This window comes from Lepidochelys kempii, chromosome 20 (genome assembly GCF_965140285.1).
Source record: "Lepidochelys kempii isolate rLepKem1 chromosome 20, rLepKem1.hap1, whole genome shotgun sequence".
NCBI lineage: Eukaryota > Metazoa > Chordata > Testudines > Cheloniidae > Lepidochelys > Lepidochelys kempii.
The window spans coordinates 23,183,917-23,210,506 of record NC_136399.1 but is presented as its reverse complement, the minus strand read 5'-3'; the positions used below and the strand labels follow the sequence as shown (position 1 = coordinate 23,210,506).

Genomic DNA, 26,590 nt, shown 5'->3' with positions numbered 1-26,590 from the left:
ACAGCAATACGCTTGCTTTGGATGGCAACAATTTCTGCTTCTGCTCATGTCAAGACCCTGCAGCTGCCCGGCACATCCCTTCCCCAGAGCCTGAGGCAAATCAGGGTCTGTGACCGAAGAACAGACAAACAGAAGTTTATTAATGATCTGGAGGATGGTGTGGATTGCACCCTCAGCAAGTTCGCAGATGACACTAAGCTGGAGGGGAGAGGTAGATACGCTGGAGGGTAGGGGTAGGGTCCAGAGTGACCCATAGGCGCCGACTTCTACTCACGCCGGTGGACGCTCGACCCCACTCTGCCCCCTGCCCCGCCCGAACTCCACCCCTGCCCCCCCATTCCAACCCCTTCCCCAAAGTCCCCGCCCCAACTCCGTCCTCTCCCTGCCCCTATTCCGACTTCCTCCCCAAATCCCTGCCCCTGCCCTGCCTCTTCCCCAGCTTCACCCCTGAGCACACCATGTTCCCACTCCTCCCCCTTCACTCCCGGAGCTTGCTACGCCGCCAAACAGCTGTTTGGCAGCAGCAAGCCAAGCCCTGGGAGGTAAGCGGAGGAGCGGGGACACAGCCCTCTCAGGGGAGGAGGCGGAGGAGGAGGTGGGGTCAGGTGGGGAGGGGAGCTTGGCTGTCGGTGAATGAAGAGCACCCACTAATTTTCCCCCATGAGTGCTCCAGCCCCGGAGCAACCGCGGAGTCGGCGCCTATGGAGTGACCTAGACAAATTGGAGGATTGGGCCAAAAGAAATCTAATGAGGTTCAACAAGGACAAGTGCAGAGTCCTGCACTGAGGAAGGAAGAATCCCATGCACTGCTACAGGCTGGGGACCGGCTGGACAGAGGACGAGAAGCTGGATATGAGTCAGCAGTGTGCGCTCGTTGCCAAGAAGGCTAACGGCACGTTGGGCTGTATTAGTAGGAGCATTGCCAGCAGATGGAGGGAAGCGCTTATTCCCCTCTATTCAGCACTGGTGAGGCCACACCTGGAGTAATGCGTCCAGTTTTGGGTCCCCCACTAAAAAACGATGTGGACAAATTGGAGAGAGTCCAGCAGAGGGCAACGAAAATGATCAGGGGGCTGGGGCACATGACTTACGAGGAGAGGCTGAGGGAACTGGGCTTGTTTAGTCTGCGGAAGAGAAGAGTGAGGGGGGATCTGATAGCAACCTTCAACTACCCAAAACGGGGTTCCAAAGAATATGGAGCTCAACTGTTCTCAGTGGTAGCAGATGACAGAACGAGGAGTAATGGTCTCAAGTTGCAGTGGGAGAGGTCTAGGCTGGATATTAAGAAACGCTATTTCACTAGAAGGGTGGTGAAGCACTGGAATGGAGGTGGTGGAATCTCCATCCATAGAAGTTTTTAAGGCCTGGCTTGACAAAGCCCTGGCTGGGATGATTTAGTTGGGGTTGGTCCTGCTTTGAGCAGGGGGTTGGACTAGATGACCTCCTGAGGTCTCTTCAAACCCTAATATTCTATGATAAGAACAGCCATACTGGGTCAGACCAAAAGTTCATCTATCCCAGTATCCTGTCTTCTGACAGTGGCCAATGCCAGGTGCTCCAAAGGGAATGAACAGAACAGGTAATCATCAAGTGATCCATCCCTGTCGCCATTCCCAGCTTCTGGCAAACAGAGGTTAGGGACACCATCCTGGCTAATAGCCATTGATGGACCTATCTTCCATGAACTTATCTAGCTCTTTTTTGAATCCTGTTATAGTCTTGGCCTTCACAACATCCTCTGGCAAGGAGTTCCACAGGTTGACTGTGCGTTGTGTGAAAAAATACTTCCTTTTGTTTGTTTTAAACCTGCTGCCTATTAATTTCACTTGGTGACCCCCTAGTTCTTGTGTTATGAGAAGGAGTAAATAACACTTCCTTATTTACTTTCTTCATATCAGTCATGATTTTATAGATCTCTATCATAGCTCCCCTTAGTTATCTCTTTTCTAAGAGTATGTCTATACTACCCGCCAGATTGGCAGGCAGCGATCAATCCAGCAGGGGTCGATTTATTACGTCTAGTCTAGACATGATAAATGGACCCCTGAGCGCTCTCCCGTCAATTCCTATACTCCATCGGAGTGAGAGGTGTAGGCGGAGTTGATGGGGGAGCATCAGCAGTCGACTCACTGCGGTGAAGACTCCGCGGAGAGTAGATCTAAGTATGTCGACTTCAGCTACATTATTCACGTAGCTGAAGTTGCGTAACTTAGATCGATTCCCCCCCCCCCCAGTGTAGACGAGGCCACGCTGAAAAGTCCCAGTCTTATTAATCTCTGTTCATATAGCAGCCGTTCCAGACCCCTAATCATTTTTGTTGCCCTTTTCTGAACCTTTTCCAATTCCAATATATCTTTTTTGAGACGGGGCGACCACATCTGCACGCAGTATTCAAGATGCGGGCGTACCATGGATTTATACAGAGGCAATATGATATTGTCTGTCTTATTATCATCCCTTCCTTCGTGATTTGCAATATTCTGTTTGCTTTTTTGACGGCTGCTGCACATTGAGTGGATATTTTTAGAGAACCAGCCACAGTGACTCCAAGATCTCATTCTTGAGTGGGAACAGCCAATTTAGACCCCATCATTTTATATGTATAGTTAGGATTCTGTTTTCCTGTGTGTATTACTTTGCATTTATCAACATTGAGGCCTTTTGTTGCCCAGTCACCTGGGTTTGAGAGATCCTTTTGTAGCTCTTCGCAGTCCGCCTGGGACTTAACTATCTTGAGCAATTTTGTATCTGCAAATTTTGCCACCTCTCTACTTTGATTCTAGATTAATTCCGTCCTTTTTGCCTTAACCCTCTGGATGCTGCAGAGAAAGCTTTCCAGGCTCAACACTGATGTGTCCACCCTCAAGGACACCAGGTAATTTTGGTTTAAAAGCAGAGCTGAAAAGTATCATTCAGTGGTGGTAGGGGGGAGGGTGGGAGTCAGGACTCATGGGTTCCATTCCCAGCTTTGCTACTGGCAGTGTAACTTTGGGCAAGTCACTGTGCCTCAGTTTCCCTCTCTTTTAAAACTGAGCTGATACTGGCCTCCCTGAAGTGGGAGTTGTGAGCCTCCCTGAATGCTGGGACAACCCTTGGAGATCCTCAGTCTGGCTGATGGCCCCCCAAGAGCAGTCCTTGGACGCCCCATTGTTTGTGTCCCTCAGCCGTGGAGTGGCCAAGGTGCTAGATTGCAGGACAGAGGGTGACGCTGTTACGAAGCCTGGATGGACAGATGCTCAGCTGGTGTCTCTTTATGGGATCTGCCGATTTGAACCAGCTGAGATCTGCTCCCTGTGGGGCTTTCCCCCGTCTCTGACACCTTGGGTTTACAAACCTGCTCTGCTCCATGCTGTGTACCCACCACGGACACCTTCCTCTGCAAAGGGGACCCGGATGGGATAGTCACCCCAAAAGCCTGGTCACATAGAAGCAAAGATCCCTCTGTGCTTATATGTACCCGCAGCGAGGGCTGGTGGGTGTGTCACAGGGCTCCTTTTGTCCGATCCACACAGGATCTGAATCCGTCCCAGCCCCTCTTCGCGAGGCTTGGGTCTTTAGTGCAGGCTATAGCAGCTTGTGCGTCTACCTTTCAAAGACTCTGGGCCAGCCGCTCTCACGCTTGTAGATGGAGCGTGGCTACCTGGAAGCATTCGCCCTTTTGGCCCGGACCCCCCTGACTCAGCCGCCCTCCAGAGGGCTGTCATCACGGGATGTCTCCGTCTGCCTTTCTCCAGGCTACTGACCTTTAAAGCCATCGCCCAAGTCTTCATTCTGGGCTGCACGTGGATTTTCGGTATCCTTCAAGTCGGCCCAGCTGCCACTGTCATGGCGTATTTATTCACCATCGTCAACAGCCTGCAGGGAGCCTTCATCTTCCTGGTGCACTGTCTCCTCAATCGCCAGGTACCGCCCAGGGCCCTTCGTGCCCTGATGGACTCATCAGACCCCCTGCCAGCAGTGAGCAGGGCGGGCTAACGATGCTTTACTGATTCTGCTGGGCAAGATCCTCCCACCCCCAGCTTTTTGCCCAGGGTTTCCCCCAGTAGCAGAGCAATGGAGCAGCCCCTTGTTTGGAGAGGAAAGATGGCCCAGAGGCTGAAGTACTAGCTTAGCCCTTAGGAGACCTGGGCACAATTCCATGCCGTGCTGTCGACTCCTTGGGCAAGTCACTCAGCCTCTCAGTTCCCTGGAGAACTTCCCTAAAATAATCAGTCTGGCACCCTGAAGGGCTGTTAAAGTAGAGGGGAAAGGCCTCCTGAGAATCCCCTTCCATGCATAGCTCCTCTAAAGGCTCTGCCTCCAAAGCAGGGGGTGGATTGGGTGCAAAGCTAGTGTGCACTGCACTATGGGTATTCTCTGCTGCCACAGGAAGCAGAGTGTTACAGCAGCCCTGAGGCTGCTCTAATTTGTACCAAGGCATAGATGAGGGGGAACATAAATAGCTATAAGTCTCTGCATGGGTAACAGTGAATAAGCCCCAATGACAGCATCAGGGGCTCCGGTCCCTTTTATCAGGGAGGATTAAACGATGCTCTTATTCATCTGCATAATGCCCCGATGCTGAGGTGCTGGGCACGTTAGAAACGGAGATAAGGCATAGAGAGAAGAGGTCTTCTCCCATTTCGTAGCGGTGCAGCACCACTGACTGTCTCTGCATCTCCAGGTGAGGGAGGAGTACAAGAGATGGTTCACCTGCAAACCCAAGTCCCACGTTTCCGACGTCTCCATGTCTACTTTAGCCACCAGCAGCAAAGCGGTGAGAGAGCCAATGTCCCTGCGATCTTTGCCGAACCCTCACCAGATGCATCCAGAATCCAGGCGAGATCCGGGCAGGGTTACAGCACTGGACTGGGAGTCAGGACTCCTGGGTTCTGTTCTGGGTGCTGGAAGCGGGGTGGGTCTAGTGGTTAGAGCAAAGGGGGCTGGGAGTCAGGACTCCCCGGTGCAGGGCAGACATGGTGTCTGGACTGATGTCGCTAAATTGGTACAAAAGCTGGGTGCAGACCAGCCCTCAGGGACTTAGGAGCACTGGGGGAAGCCTCAGTGACACCAATAGACATGGAAATCTGCTATGCTAGGAGCTTGAAGTCAGGGTTAAATCCGAGGGCACAGAAGGCTTGATCCCACTCACCTGATATCAAAACTCTCCTGGGAGCTTGTGTTTTCCCCTCCGGAACCATGCCAGTGTCTCTCTTTCCTTGCAGGGCTGACGTTCTGGCTGGGAGGCAGGAGATGCCGTCACGCCACAGAAGAAGGAAGAGCTTATCGCAGAACTTGAATCCGCCTTCTTTAAAGCGCTTGCAGGATCAGAACTTCGAAACCAACCTCCCAGCTGTCTAGGCTGGAGTTTGATCCCGGGGTTAAATCAGTGGGCTGGGGAGTGGGGTGTGAGGATTACAGCTGCAGGTGCTGGCAGTCAGGACTCCTGGGTTCTTCTATCCCTGGCTGTGGGGTCTAGAGGTTAGAACAAGTTACACTCCCTAGACCTGGGCCAGTAGCTAGGGAGTGTAACTATACTATAGCTTAGTCCAGCCCTGGTCCGCTGCTCCTTTTCCGAGATTCCCTTTCTCCTTATTTATTGTGTGTCCCGCCCCCCCACCCCCAATCCTTCAGTCCCCTGAAATCTGAGCAGGTTTTGCATGTCTGTGCCATTTCAATAGTGTAAAAGGAGTTTGATTTTGAATGCATGACTTTGTGGTGTCTTTTAAAATGCCTCCTCGAGTGGTTTTGTTTCGACACCCTAAAATATACAGGCTAAATTGTTTCTCCCTCTAGTGGCTGGAAATGGGGTACAAGCAACCAAGTCCCGAGTCCCCACAATGCTCAGTCTAAATGCAGTCCCTAGTGCTCCCTGACAGCAAGGGGGCGCTGTCTAGCATGCCCAGTAGTGCTGTCCTATGAATTCGGTATAGCCTGCACTCCCTGCTCCATGACTGCTTAATGCAAGCCAGGATTTGGAGAGACGCCTCATGGTGACATCAGGAAGTACAGTCTGGGAGCTAGAGTGCCTGAGGGAACCAGTGGGTCTGTATCCAGCAGCCTCAATATAGGACCCCCCTTTATAGGCATCCGCCCAGAGTCCTGTCTCTGCTCCGCTCCTGGGGCCCCCCACCTTTGGAGGCAATGAGCCGGAGCTTGGTTCTTTTGTCCATGGTCTTGTCGGGACCAGTGAGCACCCCCACATGTGCAACTGCCCCTGCTGCTTTGCCCCTCCGCCATCACCAGGGTGCGACTGTGCCTGGATCCCTTCAGCCCCAGCCGTCAGGCTGCCCGGGGCACAGCCTTAGCTCCACAGCCAGCTGTCAGGCTCCCATGTGGCCACCAGCCCCCTCTCCACCTCCGGAGGTGATTGTCTCAAGAACGGTCATCGTGGGTCAGAGCAATGGTCCATCTCGCTCAGCACCCTGTCTCTGACCGCGGCCAGTGCCAGACGCTAACTAGGGAATGAACGGAACCGGGCAATTAGCGAGTGATCCATCCCCTGTCATCCAGTCCCAGCTTCTGGCCGTCGCAGGCTTAGCTGTCTTGGCTAACAGCCAGCGAGGGCCCTATCCTCCAGGAACCCTGTTATACCTTCCCTGGGCTGGGGTGGATTATGTCACCTGCTACTAGCAAGCTTCTGAACTGGGCAGCTGGGGGCCCTCTACGCGCTTTGAGATCTACTGATGAAAAGAACTGTATAAGGGTGAAGTGTTATTAGTTCTGCCCAGGTCCTTTCCCTCTAGCTTAGGGACCCAGCAGAGATCCTGGCACATTACAGCCCAATGGGTGGGGGGAGAGATGCACCTTAGGGTATATCTATGCTGCAGCTGGGGGTGTGGGACTGCAGCAGGAGCAGACGTACAGCAGACATATCTAGCTAGCCCGAGGAGCAGCTGGCCGCCTGCTGCTAGCCCAGGACCCAGGGCACATGTTTGAGCAGCCGCTGCCCCGTGCTACTGGGACTTCACTGCTATTAATACTCCAGCTAGCCGTGATCTCGCTAGATAAAGGGGGTCATCACCCGATCAGGGGGTGATGCAGCGCTCAAGCTGCGCTGGAATGTAAGTACTGGAAGCATCGCAAGATGCCAGGGAAGTGCTGGAACGGTGTGGCGGAGCGTTCCGGCACGACTCGACCGTTGGCTCAGATATGCCTAGAAGTGCAGTGGTCACACCTCCTGGTTGCAATGTAGGTATACCCTGAGCCCCCGTGAGGGGCCCCCCGGGGGTTCCTTGGTTCTCATACGTGGGCCTGCTGGGCAGTTCTTGGAACCCCAGCTTGTGGCTTCAAAGGGGAAGTTTCTTCCACAAGAAGTGCCACCATCCTGCACCAGGGCGATAAGAAGAGCTGCTGCAAGAAACCAAGGAGGGGAGCTGAGCTCTGGCAGGGAGATAAGGCAGCAGAAAGCTGCAGGGGTAAAGCAGAGAGATTGGTGCTGCATTCTGTGTTAACCCTCGCAGTGCTGGCCGGATGGGGACTCCTAGTATGTAGACTCTTCTCTTCCCCCCCACAACTCCCCATTGTTCTCCCCACCAGGGTTCTTGGTCCCCACAGCTGTCCCCTAGCAGCAGAGCACGAGATCCGCTGTGATGTGTTACCTCATGTCCTCTGAGGCATAGTGCTGCGAACTCAGTGCCTAGGTCAGTGCCAGGAACGCTGGCAGTCAGGTGCTAAAGCCCTGGCTGGCTGGCCCACTTGGGCTCCATGACCTCCACTTCAGACATATCCAGAAGCGAGAGTCATTCCATATCAGAGTAGGGCTTGTAGGGAGAGACTCTACAGCAGCTAAGTCAGAAGAAATGTTGTGTTCCTTCTATTCTGGGGCCATTCAGAACTCTGCCCAGCCCTCTGTGTAAGTTAGAGCAGCCTCGAGGCTGTTCTAACTTATGCTGCAACCTATAGCCTCGTGTACTCTGGTCATGCCCCTGATTTGCTCTCTACTCTGGGGACAGGGGGATGCAGGACCCCTATACCAGCTAGCGAGGCCCCCTGCCCACGGGACGTTTACGGGGGGGGGGGCATATCTGCCCACTTTATGCTGCTAGAGCGGCCTAAAGGGGCTGGCATGAAATCGAGATGGGGCACAGGGTCTTTGTTTCCCTTTCTATAAGCTGTACAGTCAGCCCCGAGCCCCAGAACAACTTCCTACTCCAGCAGGAAAGGCAAAAGTTATAGGCAAAAAGGTCAGAGTTAGTTACTAAAAGAAAAGAAAAGAAAATATAAGCATGCAGTCTAAACTCTCAACCCTGTTAGACTGGGCAACATCTAGATTAAGCAGGTTTTCTCACCCCACTGGATATTGCAGTTGATAGTACACAGATTTTACTCTTGAAATCTGGGCCAGTCCCCTCATTTGGAGGCTTCAGAGTGTCCTTGTTGCTTGCAGCATAGGTGGGTGAAGGAGAAAGGCCATGTGCTTGGGGAGCACAAGTCCAGACATGTCTGGGGGGCATTGCTGAGTCTCCAGGCAAGATTGAGCAGTTCTCTTGGTGGGGCCTCATGCAGGTGAGTCATTGAATTGTAGCTCCCTTGCTGGACAATAGCTGTTGATGGGTTGTTTGACACCCCGCCCGGGTGTTGGTTACTTTCCTTGCTGTTGACTCTGGGGAGCAAATATCTGGTGGATTCCCCAACTTATAGCATGTTTTAGTGACAACCATACAACATAATTCTCATAACTTCATATGCATTAATGATACACATCTATGGATAGAGACACGACTTTCAGCAGATCGTAACCTCTCCCCTGAAACCTTACAAGGCATGCTTTATATGTAAGATCACAATTATATAAAAATGAGGAATATGGGGGTTACAGGATGCTCCCCCAAGCTATAGAATGTCACATGTGGGTCCCAGGAACCATCCATGAGATTATTTAAAGCCTTCACATCCCACTATTATTATTAGCCAGTTTCAGTTCTTGAAAGAAAAGGAGAACAGTTTCTCCTGTTACTTTCCTTCCTGTAGATTGCAGGGAGGTAGGCGGGAGAGCTGGAACAATTTTTATAGTGGGAGGGGGGTGCTGCTGATGGAAATCATGTGTTCGGTGTTTGTTATTACTGCTTCAACCTGGGAGCCATGGCAGCACCCCTAGTTCCAGCACCACTGGAAGTAGGTTTACCCTCATAACAAACATTAGTGAGATGCTTAAAGGCCATCGTGGGTAGGGGAGGTGTATCTGTTGTGACAAAGCTCTGTCCTTGCTTCCGTGAGTCCCGCGTTTCCTGGCAGATTTCACTAGCCTCAGAGGCTCACCGTGACCCTCCACGTAGCCGTTCTCTCTCTGGAGACAAGGGCCACAGTCTACTGAGCCATTTTCATCATAAGCCAGCGAGGGAGGTGAGGAGAAGCTATCCTCCCTTGCACAGTCTCTGTTGTCTCCCAGTCTCAGTGATTAATCAGAGGGGCAAAGGGGGGGAGCCCGGGCCCGCCCTCTACCCAGGGACCCTAATAGTATCAGCTATGGCAGCTGACTTTTTAGAAACATGACATGTACAATTCCCTGGGCTACTTCCCCACAGCAGCCCTCACTTCCTCAAGTTCCACTTCACCCTTACCTCAGGGCCTCCTTCCTTGTGCCTGATATGGTGTGTACTGCTCAGCCTCTCCAACAGCGCAACTTCCTCCCACAGCTCCTGACACATGTGCCCACCTGACTAACTGGGAGGCTTGTAACTAGTTTCAGCCAGCCCCTGATTGGTTTCAGGTATCCCAATCAACCTAGCATTCTCCCCAGAACTAGGTGAACTAGGTGGTGGCCCAGGGCGCTAAGAGGTTGGAGGGGGGTGACAAAAAGTGGTGCCCTGGCTTGGCAGGGAGAAGCCACCTTCCAGAGGCATCGGAGAGCCAGACCGTCGGCTTGTGGGGGCGGCGAGCGAGTTCTGCGGCTCCCGGGCATGTGAGCCGCCGCTGCCCCTCCCGGAGCAGGCTCAGGGCCCGGGAGCTGCAGAGCCCAAGCGCGGCGAGGGGGGAGCCGGGGGGTGCACGGGGGCCAGCGCGTAAATGCATATTTAGGGTTCTTCAATAACTTGATATCCCATCACATTGCATTTTGGCCTTTTGTGTTTTGTGTTTGAAATGCAGATTCTGTGCTCACCATTGAAAATCTTGGTTACATTACCGAACAATGGTACACAATTCAGAAGAAGCCCTAGATTATAGTTTATCATGCAAGATGGGAATATTCTTCAGATTTCAGATACAAAAAGACCAATTACATGGTTGAGAAGTAAATATAAAGTATTTTAATATGTTTATACAAAGTGAGTTGGTTTATACTTGGACCATCACATCTTTTAAAAAGTCTTGTTTCACTAACTTTAATATTGTTAACAATTCGCAAAGAAAGAAAATGATTTTGAAAGTTGAGTATGGAAAAACAACCTTTCCCTCGCCACCCCTTTTCTACCTTTTGAGGTAGTTACTCAAATATCTGCACAGCATGTTTTGAAAGTCAAATGAAAAACAATGAACTCATATCAACGAAGCCACCAAGTAGTTTGGTTTCCAGAGGATGGGAGAGAGAAATACGTTTTTTATCTACGAGATAAAGAGCCTAGATTTTCAGGAAAGTTGCTGGAAGTTAGATGAGCAATTAACTGAAGGGGACTTGTCAACTGCAAAGTTGATTCTTGATCGGCTATGCCAAGTGACTTGATTTATTAATTTGGATTTCGTTCTAAAAGAAACATCCCACAGCCATACGCACCGTGGACAGCCTGCCCAGTTGTTTGTCTATGCACCTATTATATCATGTCTTTAGACTGTAAACACCTGGGGACGATCATTTACTACGTATCACGCACTGAAGCATGTGAGTAACTTTAAACATAGCAGGGCTACTCACACGGTTGAAGTTAAGCAAGTGCCTCCGTGCTGTATTGTCTAATCATCAGTTAGTAGATGCAATGGCATTTGAAGTGCTCTTTAACCATAAACAGACAGATTAGTGTTGTCCTGCACCCCAGGACACATAGTACATGGTTTAAACACGCCCTATCCCTGCTTGCTGGAGTTCTTGGGGGGCAATGTGCCTATTCCATTGAATATGAGGCACATGGGTGTCATGGTGGCCCAAGGATATGTCTGTGTAAAAGCTAGCTCTTCTAGATGTTCCTCTGAGTTGCCTTGCAAGGGAGGAGAATTTGTGTGTTCCAGGAATTCTGAGGAAAAGCTGGGAACAGAACATGGATCTGCTCGCTCCCTGGCACGTGACTCACACACAAGACCTTCCTTCTCAGCAGCATGTATGATTTATATTATAAGAGAAAAAGATTTATAACCCAATAATAAAATATCCCCTCTGCCCTTGTACTGTATGATTGTATTCATTACTGATCATTAAGAATTATCTTTTTAATAATCAAGAGGTAACAGGTGCAGTTAGAGCTATAATCATTGGGATTTGCCCCTCAGTGAATTGATGGGCGGGACGGGCGGGGGAGAGAAGCAAGGTGGAAGTTTCACCCAGGGCGCAAAATATCCTTGCACTGGCCGTGGTCCTCCCTGCCTTCTGGAAAGCTCTTAATGGGCCCCAGGTGTCTTAATTGACCTGTTTCAGAGTAACAGCCGTGTTAGTCTGTATTCGCAAAAAGAAAAGGAGTACTTGTGGCACCTTAGAGACTAACCAATTTATTTGAGCATGAGCTTTCGTGAGCTACAGCTCACTTCATCGGATGCATGCCAGGAAATGGCCCACCTGATGATCACTTTAGATAAGCTATTACCAGCTGGACAGTGGGGTGGGAGGAGGTATTTTTTCATATTCTCTGTGTATATATAAAGTCTGCTACAGTTTCCACGGCATGCATCCGATGAAGTGAGCTGTAGCTCACGAAAGCTCATGCTCAAATAAATTGGTTAGTCTCTAAGGTGCCACAAGTCCTCCTTTTCTTAATTGACCTGGAGCAGCTGCCATTTAACTTATCCTGGTACCAGGGATTTGTTTAGCCTGGAGCTAATAGATCTATCTCCTACTACTTTTCTATAGCCATCTGGCCTTGCTCCCTCACACCATCCAAAAAGAGACACAGCTGAGATAAGGCACGGTGATAAAAAGCCCCAGTAAAACCTGTGTCACTCAGCAAACTTCCTCTGAGAAAGATCACAACAGGATAAAGTAGATGTGGTTTTCTTGCCTGGCCGCAGAAGGCAGCGGCCACCATGAGGCAGCTTATCTCCCACCTTCTGGGTAAGTTTGAAAGGAATTGGGTTATTTTCTTCCAATGGGGGCTTGGTAAAAAAAAAAAAATCTTAGCTTGAGGTCTCTGGGGCAGGAAAACTCTCTTTCTTCTCTGTTTGTACAGTGCCTAGCACAAGGGTCCATGACTGGCTGCTGCTGCAATAATTGTGTTAGGATCTTTGTAGGGCCCTTCACTGCTGGGCATTCAGCCCAGATCTGTGACTCTTGAAATGAACACTCATTTCATCAATGACCTGGAAGAAAACATAAAATCATCACTGATAAAGTTAATAAACCACAGATTCCAAGGCTAGACAGGACTAGTGTGAGCATTTAATCTGACCTCCTCTCTACATAGACCATAGAACTACCCCCAAACTAATTTCTGGAGCAGATCTTTTAGAAACACATCTCATCTTGATTTTCATATCGTCCGGGATGGGAAATCTACCATGACCCTTGGTAAATTGTTCTAATGGTTAATTAACCTCACTGTCAAAAATGTACGTCTTCTTTCCAGTCTGAATTTGTCTAGATTTATCTTCCTGCCATTGGATTGTGTTACACCTTTCTCTGCTAGATTCAAAAGCCCAATATTAAATATTTGTTCCTGTGTAGATGTTTATAAATGGTAATCAAGACACCCCTTAACCTTCTCTTCCTTAAACTAAATAGATTGAGCTCTTTGAATCTTTCACCTACACACGTGCTCCAATCCTCTAATTCTCCTGGCTCTGTTGGGGATAGTCATTGGGCCACAGACTGAGTGAGATTGACCCTGCAGTGAGGGGGTTAGTACACCTGCTTGGGACACGGGAGACCCAGCGTCCAGTCCCCCGCTCCAATGGCTCTTTGAGCTCTTCTGCTTTGTATAACTAATTAAATATGACAGACTTTGGTAGCACAGAGGTTAGGACACACTCTTTATAGGCAGAGACCCCTCTGTTCAAATCCCTTTTTCTCCCCCCCGCCCCCCATCAGGCACAAGGGGGAATTGAGCCTCGGTCTCTCGCAATCCAGGCGAGTGAGCTAACCCCAGGCTAAAAGGTATGAACAAGGAGCCCCCACTGCTTATCCCCCTCCCCCAGTTTTGAATGGGACCCAGTCCAGGAGGCATGCTCTGAGCATGCCTACAAGATTGGGGCCCCCATCCCCCAATTTGTGGGGTTTAGGTGTGAGATAGGCATCAAGAGCAAGGCAAACAGGGCATGTGCCCAAAGGCAGAAACTCAGGTGCCTAGAGAAAGTTTTAGCCTGTGAGTTTAGGCATCTACAGGGTTAGGGGGCAGCTGAGGAGGGGTTTTGTGGATCTGGGATTTAGGCCCTTAAATACCTTTGTGGATCGGGCCTTAATTGCAAGACCCCCATTTTTCTTGTTGACTTCAATGACGTTATTGTAGATTGGTACCAGTGTAACTGGGACCAGACTAGCCCCCAGAGCTTTATCCTAACTCAGTGGTTCTCAACCAGGGGTACACGTGCCTCTGGGGGTCTGCAGGGGTCTTCCAGGGGGTCCATCAACTCATCTAGACATTTGCCTAGTTTTACCACAGGCGACATAAAAAGCACTAGCGAAGTCAGTACAAACTAAAATTTCATATGGACAATGACTTGTTTATACTGCTCTATATACCATCCACTGAACTGTAAGTACGGTATTTATATTCCAATTGATTTTATAATGATATGGTAACAATGAGAGAGTCAGCAATTTTTCAGTAATCGCATGCTATAACACTTCTGTATTTTTATGTCTGATTTTTGTAAGCAAGTCGCATTTAAGTGAATTGAATTTGAGGGTATGCAAGACCAATCAGACTCCCGAGAGGGGTGCAGTAATCTGGCAAGTTTGAGAACCGCTGTCCTAACTCATGATGCAGCTTGGAGCAGCCATATAACAAATGGTGGATTTAGTTAGTAAAAGTTCCTTAGGACATGGGACCATCTGGGTCATTGAGTCCAGGCCCCTGCTATCATACACAGTTCTGTCTTATCTCAGTCCTGTTATATGAATGACATTAATTCCATCTTCAGACTAGCTGGGTGGGTTAGTTCAGACTAGTCCTACTGGAAAAAGGTTCCAAAACCTCCTTCCTCTAACGTCCAGCCATCTTGGATCCACAAGGAAAAGACCCTCATGTAATGGGCTGCAAAGTGCTGGATCTCCAACACAAAGCAGTGAGAGTTGGGAAAAGCCCTCGGCCAACGGTAGTGAGATCTTTCTACTGTGCCTGGCATGACCTGTTGTTCTATTGTAAACTGCTGAATCCATTGGGAGGGTAAAATAAGGATCAGGTGACAATATTGTTCATCCAAAAAGGTTTGGTCCCTTCGTTTTTAAATCCTCACCGTGTGCCCCTGCATTTCTTAGTTCTGGCTGAGTGTGGAAGAGGAAGTATCAAGTAGCCGTTCTTTGGGGCTGCTACAGTGCAGGGAACAGAAGTAAACTTCTGAGAATTCCACCTGCATTCCCAGCTCCAGAGGGGTTTTTCCTGAGCAGCTGGGCTTCTGATGGTGGCATCCAAAGCACGTTTCTGAGGCTCCGCTATCTGTGAAAGGCGCAGAGGGTCAGTTGATGTGTACTGCGGCAGCAGGTTACAAAGAAATGGCTTTGAGACTGGTTTCTGAGACGATTTGATAAATGTGCAGTGGGGACATTGGGCAATCGGAGAAGTGAGTCACTCTCTCTCAGCGTAGGCTTGGGAATGAGACAAACCCCGAGTGTTCTCACTCGGGGTTTGCTCAGACAAAACTCCCTTGGGGTTTCAACGACAGAGGTCAGCTCAACAGTTGCTATAGCTCTGCTAAAGTCAACAGAGCCACACGGGTTTGTAGGCCGAGCACAACTCGATTTTAGTTCTTTATTTTTATTGATTTTAAATGTTCTTGGTTGTGGGGAAACTATGGAGGGGTCAGGCCATGGGGGGAGTCGGGCAGTATTTGTTTAATGACCACAGACCTTGAGATTCAAAAAGTCAAAGCTCTGTCATTGTTAAAACACAAATTGTCAGTGTCAGTCACAATATAGAAAGTAAAAATCAGTAAATCAAACTGTAATAAATTCTCAAGTAACATTTTCTTTCTTTCCCTACCGGTCAATTTCAATTGTTGAGGGAAATATTCTTTTTATGGGTTTGTGTGTGTGTCTGGCGAAACTGACGTTTACCATCATCTACCCATAAACATTCAGTCCTACCAACCCTCCTGTTTTACAGGTCCCCATCCTCCCCACGAGGAGCGTTTGGCCCACTGTAAGCCCCCCAAAATTGCTTTTATTATCTATAGACTATATTCCAAAGTGTTTGGGGGTGGGGGGTCTCCACCGGTATCAGGACCTTTCTGTGCTAGGCGCTGTATGGACACAATGCTCGCCTTGAGCTTACAGTCTAAATAGAAAAGATGGACCAAGGGGATACTGAGAGGGGTAAGGACTTGTCCAAGGTCAACTGGCAGGTCAGTGACTGAGCCAGGAATAAAACTCTGATCTCCCAGCCTAATGCTTTATCCACTAGGCCATGCAGCCTCCTACAGGGTAACAGCAATAAAACCCAGTGCAGTAAGAGCATCCTTGGTTGTTTGTCCTCTTTCAGGCATTTGCCGGATCGTCTGCTTCAAGGGGACTCAATGTTTCACCAGAGCTCGTAAGCTGATGCCTAGAAACATGAACAAAATCTCCAGTTCCGAACCTCGGAGTGTCCTGCAGCTGGAGGGGGGCTTTGAACGGGCAAAGAACTTTCCATCCCATTTCCTCCTTATGTCTCTATGCATATTTTTCATTCTCTTCTGATCTCTTGATCTTTGTCTCTGCCTCCTTCTTCCCCACTCACCAGAAAGCCACATGCTCCACTGGTGGCTAAATAGGGCTGTGTTTTAATTAAATGATCATTGCTGTTTCCATGGTTCCTTCTTCATTTTACAGCTAATAGGTGTGATGATCCGTCTACGTGCCCTAAACATGCAATGTGCATCTATACGATCCAGAGCCATTACTGTACCTGCCAACCTGGGTTTGTATCCACTTCAGGGGACCCAGACTTCACTGATGCAACAGGTCAATGCAAAGGTGACTGAGTCCCTGAGCCAAACTCAGTGAGGGGGAGCCCTGGAAAGGGGAGACAGTTCTGTCACTTGCTCTAATGCGGCTGAGCTTGCAAAGAAAGTGCTCAATGCATCACCATCAAAAAGAGCATTACTAACTGGAAATGTGACTAAGAGACCAAGGAAGAAATGATCCAGGGCCAGGAGATTTAATGACTTGGCTTCCCCTGCCTGTTAATCTGGCCATCAATGAAGTCAGGGACCTCCAATGAAACTGGAAAGCAGCCATGTGCAAACTGCCCACAGCCCTGGGTGAGGAAGCTGCTGAGCCACCCAGGGTGTAGAGGTCCCCACTTGCCCTTACATTCTTCTGGGGGAATCCCGCATACTTCCCTCTATGTGGTCGGAGAGACCTTGGGCAAGTGCGGAGGGGAGGAGCCTACTGTGGCCCTATCTGTTTCTCAACCCCCATTTGTGGGACTGTGACCCACCAAGAGGAAGCAATGTACCTCATGCAGCCGCTGGCGGGGAGGTTTTCTGTGTGCATCCCGCCTCCTGTGTGCCATGTCGGGGCCAGTCACCATCAAATGGATAAAAATGAAGGCTTTGATTTTCCCCAGTGTAGTGTTAACCTGTGGGACTCACTGGTGCAGACGAGGAAACCCATATGTTGGTTGAAAACTCAGTGAAGCCAGCTCAGATCCTCCCTGCCCCCAACACCAGTCCTCCATCCATACCTCCCTACCTCCTCCTGCTTTTCCTTTTGGGGCTTCTGGGGAGGCGGAGAGGGATGGGGATTTGTTCCCTCACCTGATGCCTTCAGAAGTGTCAGCCAGCTGGCTTGGTTCTCCCACCCCAGCCACATGCTCTGCTGGCTCCACCCTTTCTCCCTCGCTGCATGATTAACTGGATTAATGAATGAATGTAAACGACACTGAAGAAGTCAAACAAAAGGTGCAAAGGGTTATCCGTTGCTCTCTTTAAATGACACGATTCCTTCTTCCTTTAACAGATGACATCTGTGTGAATTCGTCTACTTGTCCTGATCTTGCAACTTGTCAAAACATCCCTGGGGGCTACCACTGCACCTGCAAAGCCGGGTTTGTGCCTAGTTTTGGGGAGGAACCATTCACTGATCCAAGAGTGAAGTGTGTCGGTGAGTTTTGGCTCCGGAGCCCAGCTAAGCGAGCGGGAGCCCTGTAATGGGGTGACTGTAATGTAGGGTGCTCTACTGCACTTGCGAGAAGCTCTTGCCAGAAAAGCCATGTATCCATGCGCTCTGCTGACTGGCGAACGCGACACAGTGACTGAGGCCGTGTCTACACTTCCAGCTGGGGGTGCGATTCCCCGCTCACGGAGACAGCATGCTAACAATAGAGGGTAGCCAGGCTGGTGCAATGGTGGGACGGGCTAGTTGCCCCCGGTCTGTACCTAGCGCCTTAGATCACGCTGCTGCGGTCACGCTCTACTTCTAGCATGCTGGCTTGATGGGAGCTAGCATGAGTGTGTCTCCTCGAGCTGGGAATTACGCCCCCAGCTCGAAGGGCAGGCATGCCCTAAAAGAGCAGGAAAGGGATGATCCACAGCCCCCCAATAGCTGTCAATCTTCCCCCCCCCCCATGAACCAGGGGATGTCCAGTCAAACTAAAAAGCAGCAGGGTAAGATTAGAATGAGCAATAGGCACAGAGCCCTGGGTCAGGGGTGGCATGGAGCTGTACAACCCTGCTGGGGCTGAATCTTTCCCTGAGCAGCCCAGGGTATATGGGGAATGTCCCGCCCCCATCCCGTTACATTCTTCACATGTTGCAATTCCAGCTTCATGTGGCCAGACAGATCCTTTGGCAAGTGCAGAGGGGAGGAGCATATTATGGCCCCACCTCTTTCCCTACCCTCTTTTGGGGCACCGCAAACCACCATGAGCGGCAGGGTGGAAGCAGTGACCCTTGTGCAGCCTGTGGAGAGGGTTTGGGGGGAGGCTGCTAATCACAATCTGGCCCCTAAATGGATCAGAGGAAATGCTTTTGTTTTACGCAATGCTATGTTAACCTGTGGAACTTACTGGTGGAGACTGAGCCTGGGAGCTGGGAAGGGAAATGGGGGCAAACTGAGAGACAGTCTTTGGAGGAGACTGCGGTTGGATGAGGAACTGGGATGGGAAACTGGGACTGGAAACCAGTGTCTGGAAGTAGGGCGGGGAGACAGATCAGTCCAGGCAACAGGGGGAAGATGGGACTGGCCAGGGAAAGAGACTGGGTTGAGGCGCTGGGCTGGGGGAACAACAAGGAGCTTGGACTGAGGGACACTGGGACTCAGTGGGACTGGGGAATATTGGAGGGGGGGGGACTTGGCACAGCTGGAAACTTGGAGGGGAGGAGAAAGATAAATGGGATAAGGAGCCGGGATGCAGGGGAACTGGGACTGGCTGGGAAAGGAGACTGGGATGGGATGAGACCCCTGAGGCGTTCAGATTGGGACGGGGACAAGAGCCAGGGATGGTAAGAGACAGCACTGGGACAGGGACAAGTTGGCGGGGGCGGAAGGGGGAATAAGGCTGAAGGAGCCAGGCTTGTGTATGAGCATGCAGAAGAATCTGTTCCCATTAGTGGACACTCCACTCCAGTGCCTGGAATGGGAGCCAAGATTCCTGTCCACAGGATCAGAACCTCCCTACCCCCAACTCCCATCCTTCATTCCTACTGTGAAATTCCCCAGGGTACAACCTGAACTGCTGTGTCCCCTTAACACTCTATCCTGGGATTCTTTTTACGCTGCTTTACTGTCAGACCAGCCACTCCTGGCCTGCTCATGTACAGCCACTAGCCTGCAAAATCACTCCCAGATGTTTACATGAACGCTGTCCCAGCCATCCATGAATAGATACAGGGAAACACCCATATACCCCCCACTCCCAGCCTTGTGTCCCCTGAAATGTGCATGCTATACTGCTCAATAGACCCTTGGACAGTGTAAGCTCATAGATAGTCTGACATTCCAACAAAGGGTAATGTTTATGCACCAGCCTTTGTTATCTCAAGTAGAGGTTTCCCAAACACACTGGTTTAGATCAAACAGTAAAACATGTTTATTAACGAGAGAGAGAGTTTTTAAGTGGTAAGGCACAAAAGTCAGAATTGGTTACAAAAGAAATGAAAAGATAAAACCTCAAGCTAATTCCTAAACGTTACCAAGCTAAATAAGATTTGAAGCCAACATCCTTCTCACTACACCCAGAGGCTGCAGGAAGTTCTCAGTTCCCAGGCTGGATTTCCTTTCATTCTGGGACCACTTCCCTTAGTTCAGTGTTTTTCAAGGATTCATTGATGTTATAAGCAGACAGAGATCAGGTAGACAGGGTAGGTGGGTACAGGCATTTTTGTCCCCCTTTTTATACTCCATCGGTTTTATGCTGGAAATACCCTTGCTGGGTCTTGTGGGGAGGCAGGATATGAGCGCCGAACTGTCTTTCCGCTGATTTGTAAATTTCCTGTTTACAGCTCCCCAGTTAGTGAATCTCCAATTAACCAGGGGATGACTCTTTAAGATGGCAAAAGCACTTTTGCCTGAGAAGACATGCTGCTCCTGCAGATGAGCGTGGAATCTGAGAGCCCTTGGCAGACTTCCTGCTGTTGCTCTCCACGAAAGAGCAGACTGATGAGAAAGCTAGGCACTGTGCTGCAGTGTTTTCTCCTTTGCATTTTGGCAGCAGCTTCCCAGTGTGGATCGTGGGTTCTGTAGACAGTTATGCAAACAGTTATACGACTGCTGTGGTGGGGAATTAGCCCTTTTGAAATACCGGGAGGAATGGCAAGCCGTAAGGTGGCAGGAAGGGGATCTCCTGCATAGTTATTTGAGTGCCTTGCGGAGACTATTTGAGAGTTCTTTCCCTGCACCACCTGGCTGGGAGATGGCTTGAGTGCAGCAGAACTTGCTATGCTCAATTTGGAACTGGCAACGCAGATAGGAACGTATGCCCAGTGGCAAGCCATGAGAGAATCCTTTGTGAAAAGCCAGTTTATAAATGGTTTAATAGGGGAACTTCATAACCTGCTGGTGAAGGAGGGTGATGTACCGGATAAACCTATGGATTAGCTTATACACAGAGTTCAGAAGCCTCGATCTGATGTTCTAATGAACTCTTCAGTTTGTCGATGATTATGATGAAGGTATTAACTGTGAAGGCCTCCTTGTCACTGAATGAGTGGGCAGTTGCGTCATCATATGTCTTCTGTCTTTTGCGGTGTTTGGCTGACTTACAGTCATGGTTAGCAGTCCTTGCAGCCCCCTGAATTTCATGTTTCAGAGTAACAGCCGTGTTAGTCTGTATTCACAAAAAAAGAAAAGGAGTAGTCGCTAAGGTGCCACAAGTACTCCTTTTCTTTTTTTTCTGAATTTCATAGTCATCAAAACTATCCCGCATTTGTTGAAGAACACTTCCAAGACTCCTCATTAGGTTTACAGCAGTGGAAAGATCAATCTGAGCACTTTGTAAGCTTAGACTGCACTTGCTGAATGGCTGAAGTATATCATTCCAGACCTCCCACAAATACCAGTTTCCAAAGTAAGCATTGCATCACTGGGGATCTTCACATCTTTCCTCGTTGCTGATTTTTGAGATTCATCATCCTTGATGCTCTCTAACGCTTCAATGATGTTGTGGTATCCCAGAACAGCTGCATTCACAGCTTCACCGTTGGCACTGTGCCCTGTCCCTGAGAGTGATTTGAGCACTGAACATCCCTTTTGTAGTGAATCTCTAAGAATCATCCAACGACTGGTTGATGCCTAGAAAAAATTGTACAATTCTTGGACAAATCCAGGAAAAGAAACTGCTGCAACACAACAATCCACGGCAGACTGGCCAACAAAGTCGAGTGAGTGGGCAGCACATGGTATGTAATCAACCAGAGCATCGGGCTCTCTTATCTTTGCCTGTGTCCCTGAATATTTGCAGCTCATATTACTTGCTTTGGCCAGGACAAAGGCTGCTGTCAATCCCATTTTCGGTGAGGAAATTGAGTCGGTACGAGGCAAGTTTCTCCCGTGTGGCTGGTGATGTTTATGAAGGTCATGAAATGCTCAACTGGTCCACTGGATAGCACATAACACAAGATGACAGTCAGCTGATCTACCTGTGACACATCCAGTGTTGAGTCAGACACTGAAAAGTATCCCACATCTTTGATCTCTTCTACAATGACTGATAGCGTCTTCTTTGCTAGCAGTGCAATGAATTCATCACCAATAGTCTTTGATAGATATGAAGTATGGCCTTTTCCATGATTTGCGTGTTCATTGATGTGCTGAGCTAAGAGAGAATCAAACTTAACGATTATCTCTAGAACACCAAGGTAATTGCCATTATGTTTTGATCCAACAGTCTCATCTGAGCCACAGAATGACAGACCACGCTCAGCAAGAAAAACTATGGTTTCAACTATGCATCTAAGAACGTTCTTCCAATAAGCATGAGCTTCAAAAACTGGTTTTCCATTTGGGTATCAATTCTGCCACTAACTTACTTTCAGGCATGGCAGCTGCTACCTAACAATGTATGAGACTTGTTAGGGGGCTTATTCCTTCACCCACTTACTTCCCTGGTCCTTCTCGCATGAACAGAGCAACAATACCCGAAGTCCAAAGGTGCAAACAATTCGATGTTTATTGGGGTGAACTTCCAGCAAGCATGATTCCAGTTTCCTTCCTTAGTATCCTCCTTCCCAGCTCTGACACCACAGAGCCTTACACCTGTGTCCCTGTTCCCATTCCTACCCTTAGCCAAACATGATTCCAACTTCCTTACTCCCATTCCCTGTTCCCATCTCCCCCACTCACACACCCACTCACTTCCTCATTGACTACAGATTATATAGTAAAACTTGAGTTCTGCTTAGCTATACCTTAACCAATCATTTTCCTGAAATTTAACTAACCAATCCTAACATATTGTAACATGATTATGTAACCAATTATATCCCACCACCTTAATTAGTTTACACCCAGCAAAGTTAATTATACAGCAGACAGAAACAATCACAGAACCAGACAGAGATTATCCAGACAGACAAACAATAGTAAAGTGGGAACTATAATGACAAGACAATACAGAAGTGAGGATTTCACATCCCAGCTATTGATAAGTGAGTTCTTGCCAGACAGGATGCTATCAAACTAAGTTTCCTTTTACATTTTCTAGGCAAAAAGAAAAAGGAGTACTTGTGGCACCTTAGAGACTAACCAATTTATTTGAGCATGAGCTTTCGTGAGCTACAGCTCACTTCATCGGAAGTGATGAAGTGAGCTGTAGCTCACGAAAGCTCATGCTCAAATAAATTGGTTAGTCTCTAAGGTGCCACAAGTACTCCTTTTTCTTTTTGCGAATACAGACTAACACGGCTGTTACCCTGAAACCTGTCATTTTCTAGGCACTTCCCTTTCTCTGGAGGTGATAGGAATACAATCCTGTCCTGATAGTGCCTAACAGCCCAATAGCACCTTATTTCAGTGTGACTAGTTTGGAATGTGAGGATGTGACCGGTCGCTTCCTAGCTTATGGCTGCCTCTGCTGCTTAGCCAAAGGCCTTAGCCTAAGAACAGGGCCTCAGGCTGTCACAGTAAGAGAAGGCCCTTACACCGGCAGACAGTGATTTTGATTCTTTCTTTTGTACCTCTATAACGAGCCAAGTGATAAGAATACACCTAGATTCTTAGAGTCTAGGCCTTTACAGACAGGCCTGAATATCTATATCCTCATTGCATGATTGGTAATATATAGAACAGTGGTACCCAGACTAGTCCTGCCACTTGTGCAGGGAAAGCCCAGTACGTCCCTCGGCCCACGCCACTTCCAGCAGCTCCCATTGGCCTGGAGTAGTGAACCACGGTCACTGGGAGCCGCGATCGGCCGAACCTGCAGACACGGCAGGTAGACAAACCGGCCCGGACCGCCAGGGGCTTTCCCCGCACAAGCGGTGGAACAAGTTTGGGAACCACTGGTATAGAGTATTCTTCCCATCATTGAAGCTTTTGCAGAATATTCCCCACTTTTTGGTATCAGAAAACAGGCAGCAATAAAAACAAGTTCACTTTCTTCTTAGAAAGTGAATACATGAGCCATTCTCACTTGCCAATCAGTTTGTTAGGCTTCACCTATTCAAACATTGATTTGGTCAGATAACGATTCTGATTGGTGTGTTCTCGCTTCGTCAATGAAAAGTTAGCATCTAGATCCCGGCATTTCTGTGGGCCCTTCTCAGTCCAGTATGCAATGAGATCTTGATGTCCTGTCCCATTCGCCTGGATCGTTGGAGAAGGATATTTTTGTATTACTGTCACTAGAAAAGTCTTCAGAGTGGGGGTGAGACTGCAGCTAGGGAAGACACAGGAGGTGCAGCCCATTCACTTAGGCTGGTATTCTCCTGGACTTTCTCACCACCAGACTGAGTAGGAGGAAAGAACATTAGGAGAGAAGTTCCTTCCAGCACTACATCTTGCCTCTGCCATCTTTCTTTGGTCTCCTTCCATTTCTGCCATCCTCCTTTCTTCGACATGGTTTCTATTGTCCAGTGTAGGCCTACTGGGTACAAAGGTCAGTATTCCCCGGGCCCGCTGTGACGGTGCATCCCGTAAGCATTTATGGAAATATGCTTATGAATGTATATATGACATAACTGGAATATGTTTTATGCTACATATGCCATGTAACGTATCTCTGTAAAGGTTATGATCTACTGAATCTATTCATCCTATTTGTATGCATGTATTGTTTTTTGTATTCAAAGTTATGAATATTGGCTGTGTACTTGCTTGATTTTTTTTTTTAAGTAGCCTTAGTAATGTATTTGGTCAGCTTCTTTAGATAGGAATTTGCAAGTTAAGTGCCCAATCAAGAAGCACTTAACGCACAATGGATCTTGGAAGGCTCCAATCCACATAAGAAGTCTCCCTGAGGACGTTCAAGGTTGCATGTGGACAATGGCTGCTGCCTTTAAAAACTGAATCATGCATGGACATGTGACTTGCCCATGTGATCCCAAAACTCCATCTTGGAGCTGGACTTTGCATAGGAGAGAGGAGGGGGTCTCCTCCCACAAGAGAGCCTGGGGAGATCCCTCCATTTTGTCTTCAGCTGGCTAAAGAGAGCCTCTCCACCCCCAAGGATAACTGCACAGCATGGGGAGGAGGTGACCAGCCCTCTGTGGAGAAAGAAGTGGTTTGGGACTATTTAGATAAGCTGGACATGCGCAAGTCCATGGGGTCGGATGCGTTGCATCCAAGAGTGCTAAAGGAGTTGGCGGATGTGATTGCAGAGCCATTGGCCATTATCTTTGAAAACTCATGGCGATTGGGGGAAGTCCCGGACGACTGGAAGAAGGCTAATGTAGTGCCCATCTTTAAAAAAGGGAAGAAGGAGGATCCTGGGAACTACAGGCCAGTCAGCTTCACCTCAGTCCCTGGAAAAATCATGGAGCAGGTCCTCAAGGAATCAATTCTTAGAGGAAAGGAAAGTGATCAGGAACAGTCAGCATGGATTCACCAAGGGCAAGTCATGCCTGAGTAATCTAATTGCCTTGTATGACGAGATAACTGGTTCTGTGGATGAAAGCAGTGGACGTGTTGTTCCTTGATTTTAGCAAAGCTTTTGATGCTGTCTCCCACAGTATTCTTGCCAGCAAGTTAAAGAAGTATGGGCTGGATGAATGGACTATAAGGTGGATAGAAAGCTGGCTAGATTGTCGGGCTCAACAGGTAGTGATCAATGGCTCCATGTCTAGTTGGCAGCCGGTATCAAGTGGAGTGCCCCAAGGGTCGGTCCTGGGGCCGGTTTTGTTCAATAGCTTCATAAATGATCTGGAGGACAGTGTGGATTGCATGCTCAGCAAGTTTGCAGATGACACGGCATGCATCCGATGAAGTGAGCTGTAGCTCACGAAAGCTCATGCTCAAATAAATTGGTTAGTCTCTAAGGTGCCACAAGTACTCCTTTTCTTTTTACTAAACTGGGAGGAGTGGTAGATACGCTGGAGGGCAGGGATAGGATACAGAGGGACCTAGACAAATTGGAGGATTGGGCCAAAAGAAATCTGATGAGGTTCAACAAGGACCAGTGCAGAGTCCTGCACTTAGGATGGAAGAATCCCATGCACCGCTACAGACTAGGGACCGAATGGCTCGGCAGCAGTTCTGCAGAAAAGGACCTAGGGGTTACAGTGGACGAGAAGCTGGATATGAGTCAACAGTGTGCCCTTGTTGCCAAGAAGGCCAGTGGCATTTTGGGATGTAGAAGTAGGGGCATTGCTAGCAGATCGAGGGACGTGATCATTCCCCTCTATTCGACACTGGTGAGGCCTCATCTGGAGTACTTGTCCAGTTTTGGGCCCCACACTACAAGAAGGATGTGGGAAAAATTGGAAAGAGTCCAGCGGAGGGCAAAAAAAATGATTAGGGGACTGGAACACATGAATTATGAGGAGAGGCTGAGGGAACTGGGGATGTTTAGTCTATGGAAGAGAAGAATGAGGGGGGATTTGATAGCTGCTTTCAACTACCTGAAAGAGGGTTCCAAAGGGGATGGCTCTAGACTGTTCTCAGTGGTAGCAGATGACAGAACAAGGAGTAATGGTCTCAAGTTGCAGTGGGGGAGATTTAGGTTGGATATTAGGAAAAACTTTTTCACTATAAGGGTGGTGAAACACTGGAATGCGTTACCTAGGGAGGTGGTGGAATCTCCTTCCTTAGATATTTTTAAGGTCAGGCTTGACAAAGCCCTGGCTGGGATGATTTAATTGGGGATCGGTCCTGCTTTGAGCAGTGGGTTGGACTAGATGACCTCCTGAGGTCCCTTCCAACCCTGATATTCTATGAAAGAAACTGGAACAAAGGACAGTAACTACACGGGGTGTGAGTGATTGCTGGACCAGACTAGAAGAAGACTAGTCTGTAAAAGGAAGCTTACTGGAATTCCTCTGAGAGTGCGGTTTTTATCTGTATTCAGTTTTTTTACTGTATTAGACATAGACTTGCATGTTCTATTTTATTTTGCTTGGTAATTCACTTTGTTCTGTCTGCCATTACTTAGAACCACTTAAATCCTACTTTCTGTATTTAATATCACTTTTTACTTATTAATTAACCCAGAGTATGTATTAATACCTGGGGTGGGGGCAAACAGCTGTGCCTATCTCTCTATCAGTGTTATAGAGGACGAACAATTTATGGGTTTATCCTGTGTAAGCTTTATACAGGGTAAAATAGATTTATTTGTGGCTTGGACCCCATTGGGAGTTAGGCATCTGAGTGTTAAAGACAGGAACACTTCCTAAGCTGCTTTTAGTTAAGCCTACAGCTGTTAGGGGACATGGTTCAGACCTGGGTCTGGGTTTTCAGCAG

At 48.7% G+C, this 26,590-nt stretch overlaps 1 protein-coding gene and 1 pseudogene across 6 annotated transcripts in view; both read left to right on the top strand.

Annotated features, from left to right (window-relative positions):
* LOC140901111 (uncharacterized) overlaps positions 1-5,692 on the top strand; it is a 34,753-nt gene extending 29,061 nt beyond the window's left edge. For 5 of the 6 annotated variants that reach the window (XM_078849663.1, XM_078849662.1, XM_073319363.2 and 2 more), the window contains 4 exons: positions 2,784-2,875; positions 3,735-3,903; positions 4,664-4,756; positions 5,205-5,692. In XM_078849663.1, coding sequence (XP_078705789.1) covers positions 2,784-2,875; positions 3,735-3,903; positions 4,664-4,756; positions 5,205-5,210 — 360 coding nt within the window. In that variant the 3' untranslated portion in view covers positions 5,211-5,692. The remainder of the gene's footprint in view (positions 1-2,783; positions 2,876-3,734; positions 3,904-4,663; positions 4,757-5,204) is intronic. The other variant, XM_078849664.1, reaches the window with a different exon arrangement.
* A 2,789-nt stretch (positions 5,693-8,481) lies between these two features.
* LOC140901071 (adhesion G protein-coupled receptor E3-like) overlaps positions 8,482-26,590 on the top strand; it is a 37,796-nt pseudogene continuing 19,687 nt past the window's right edge.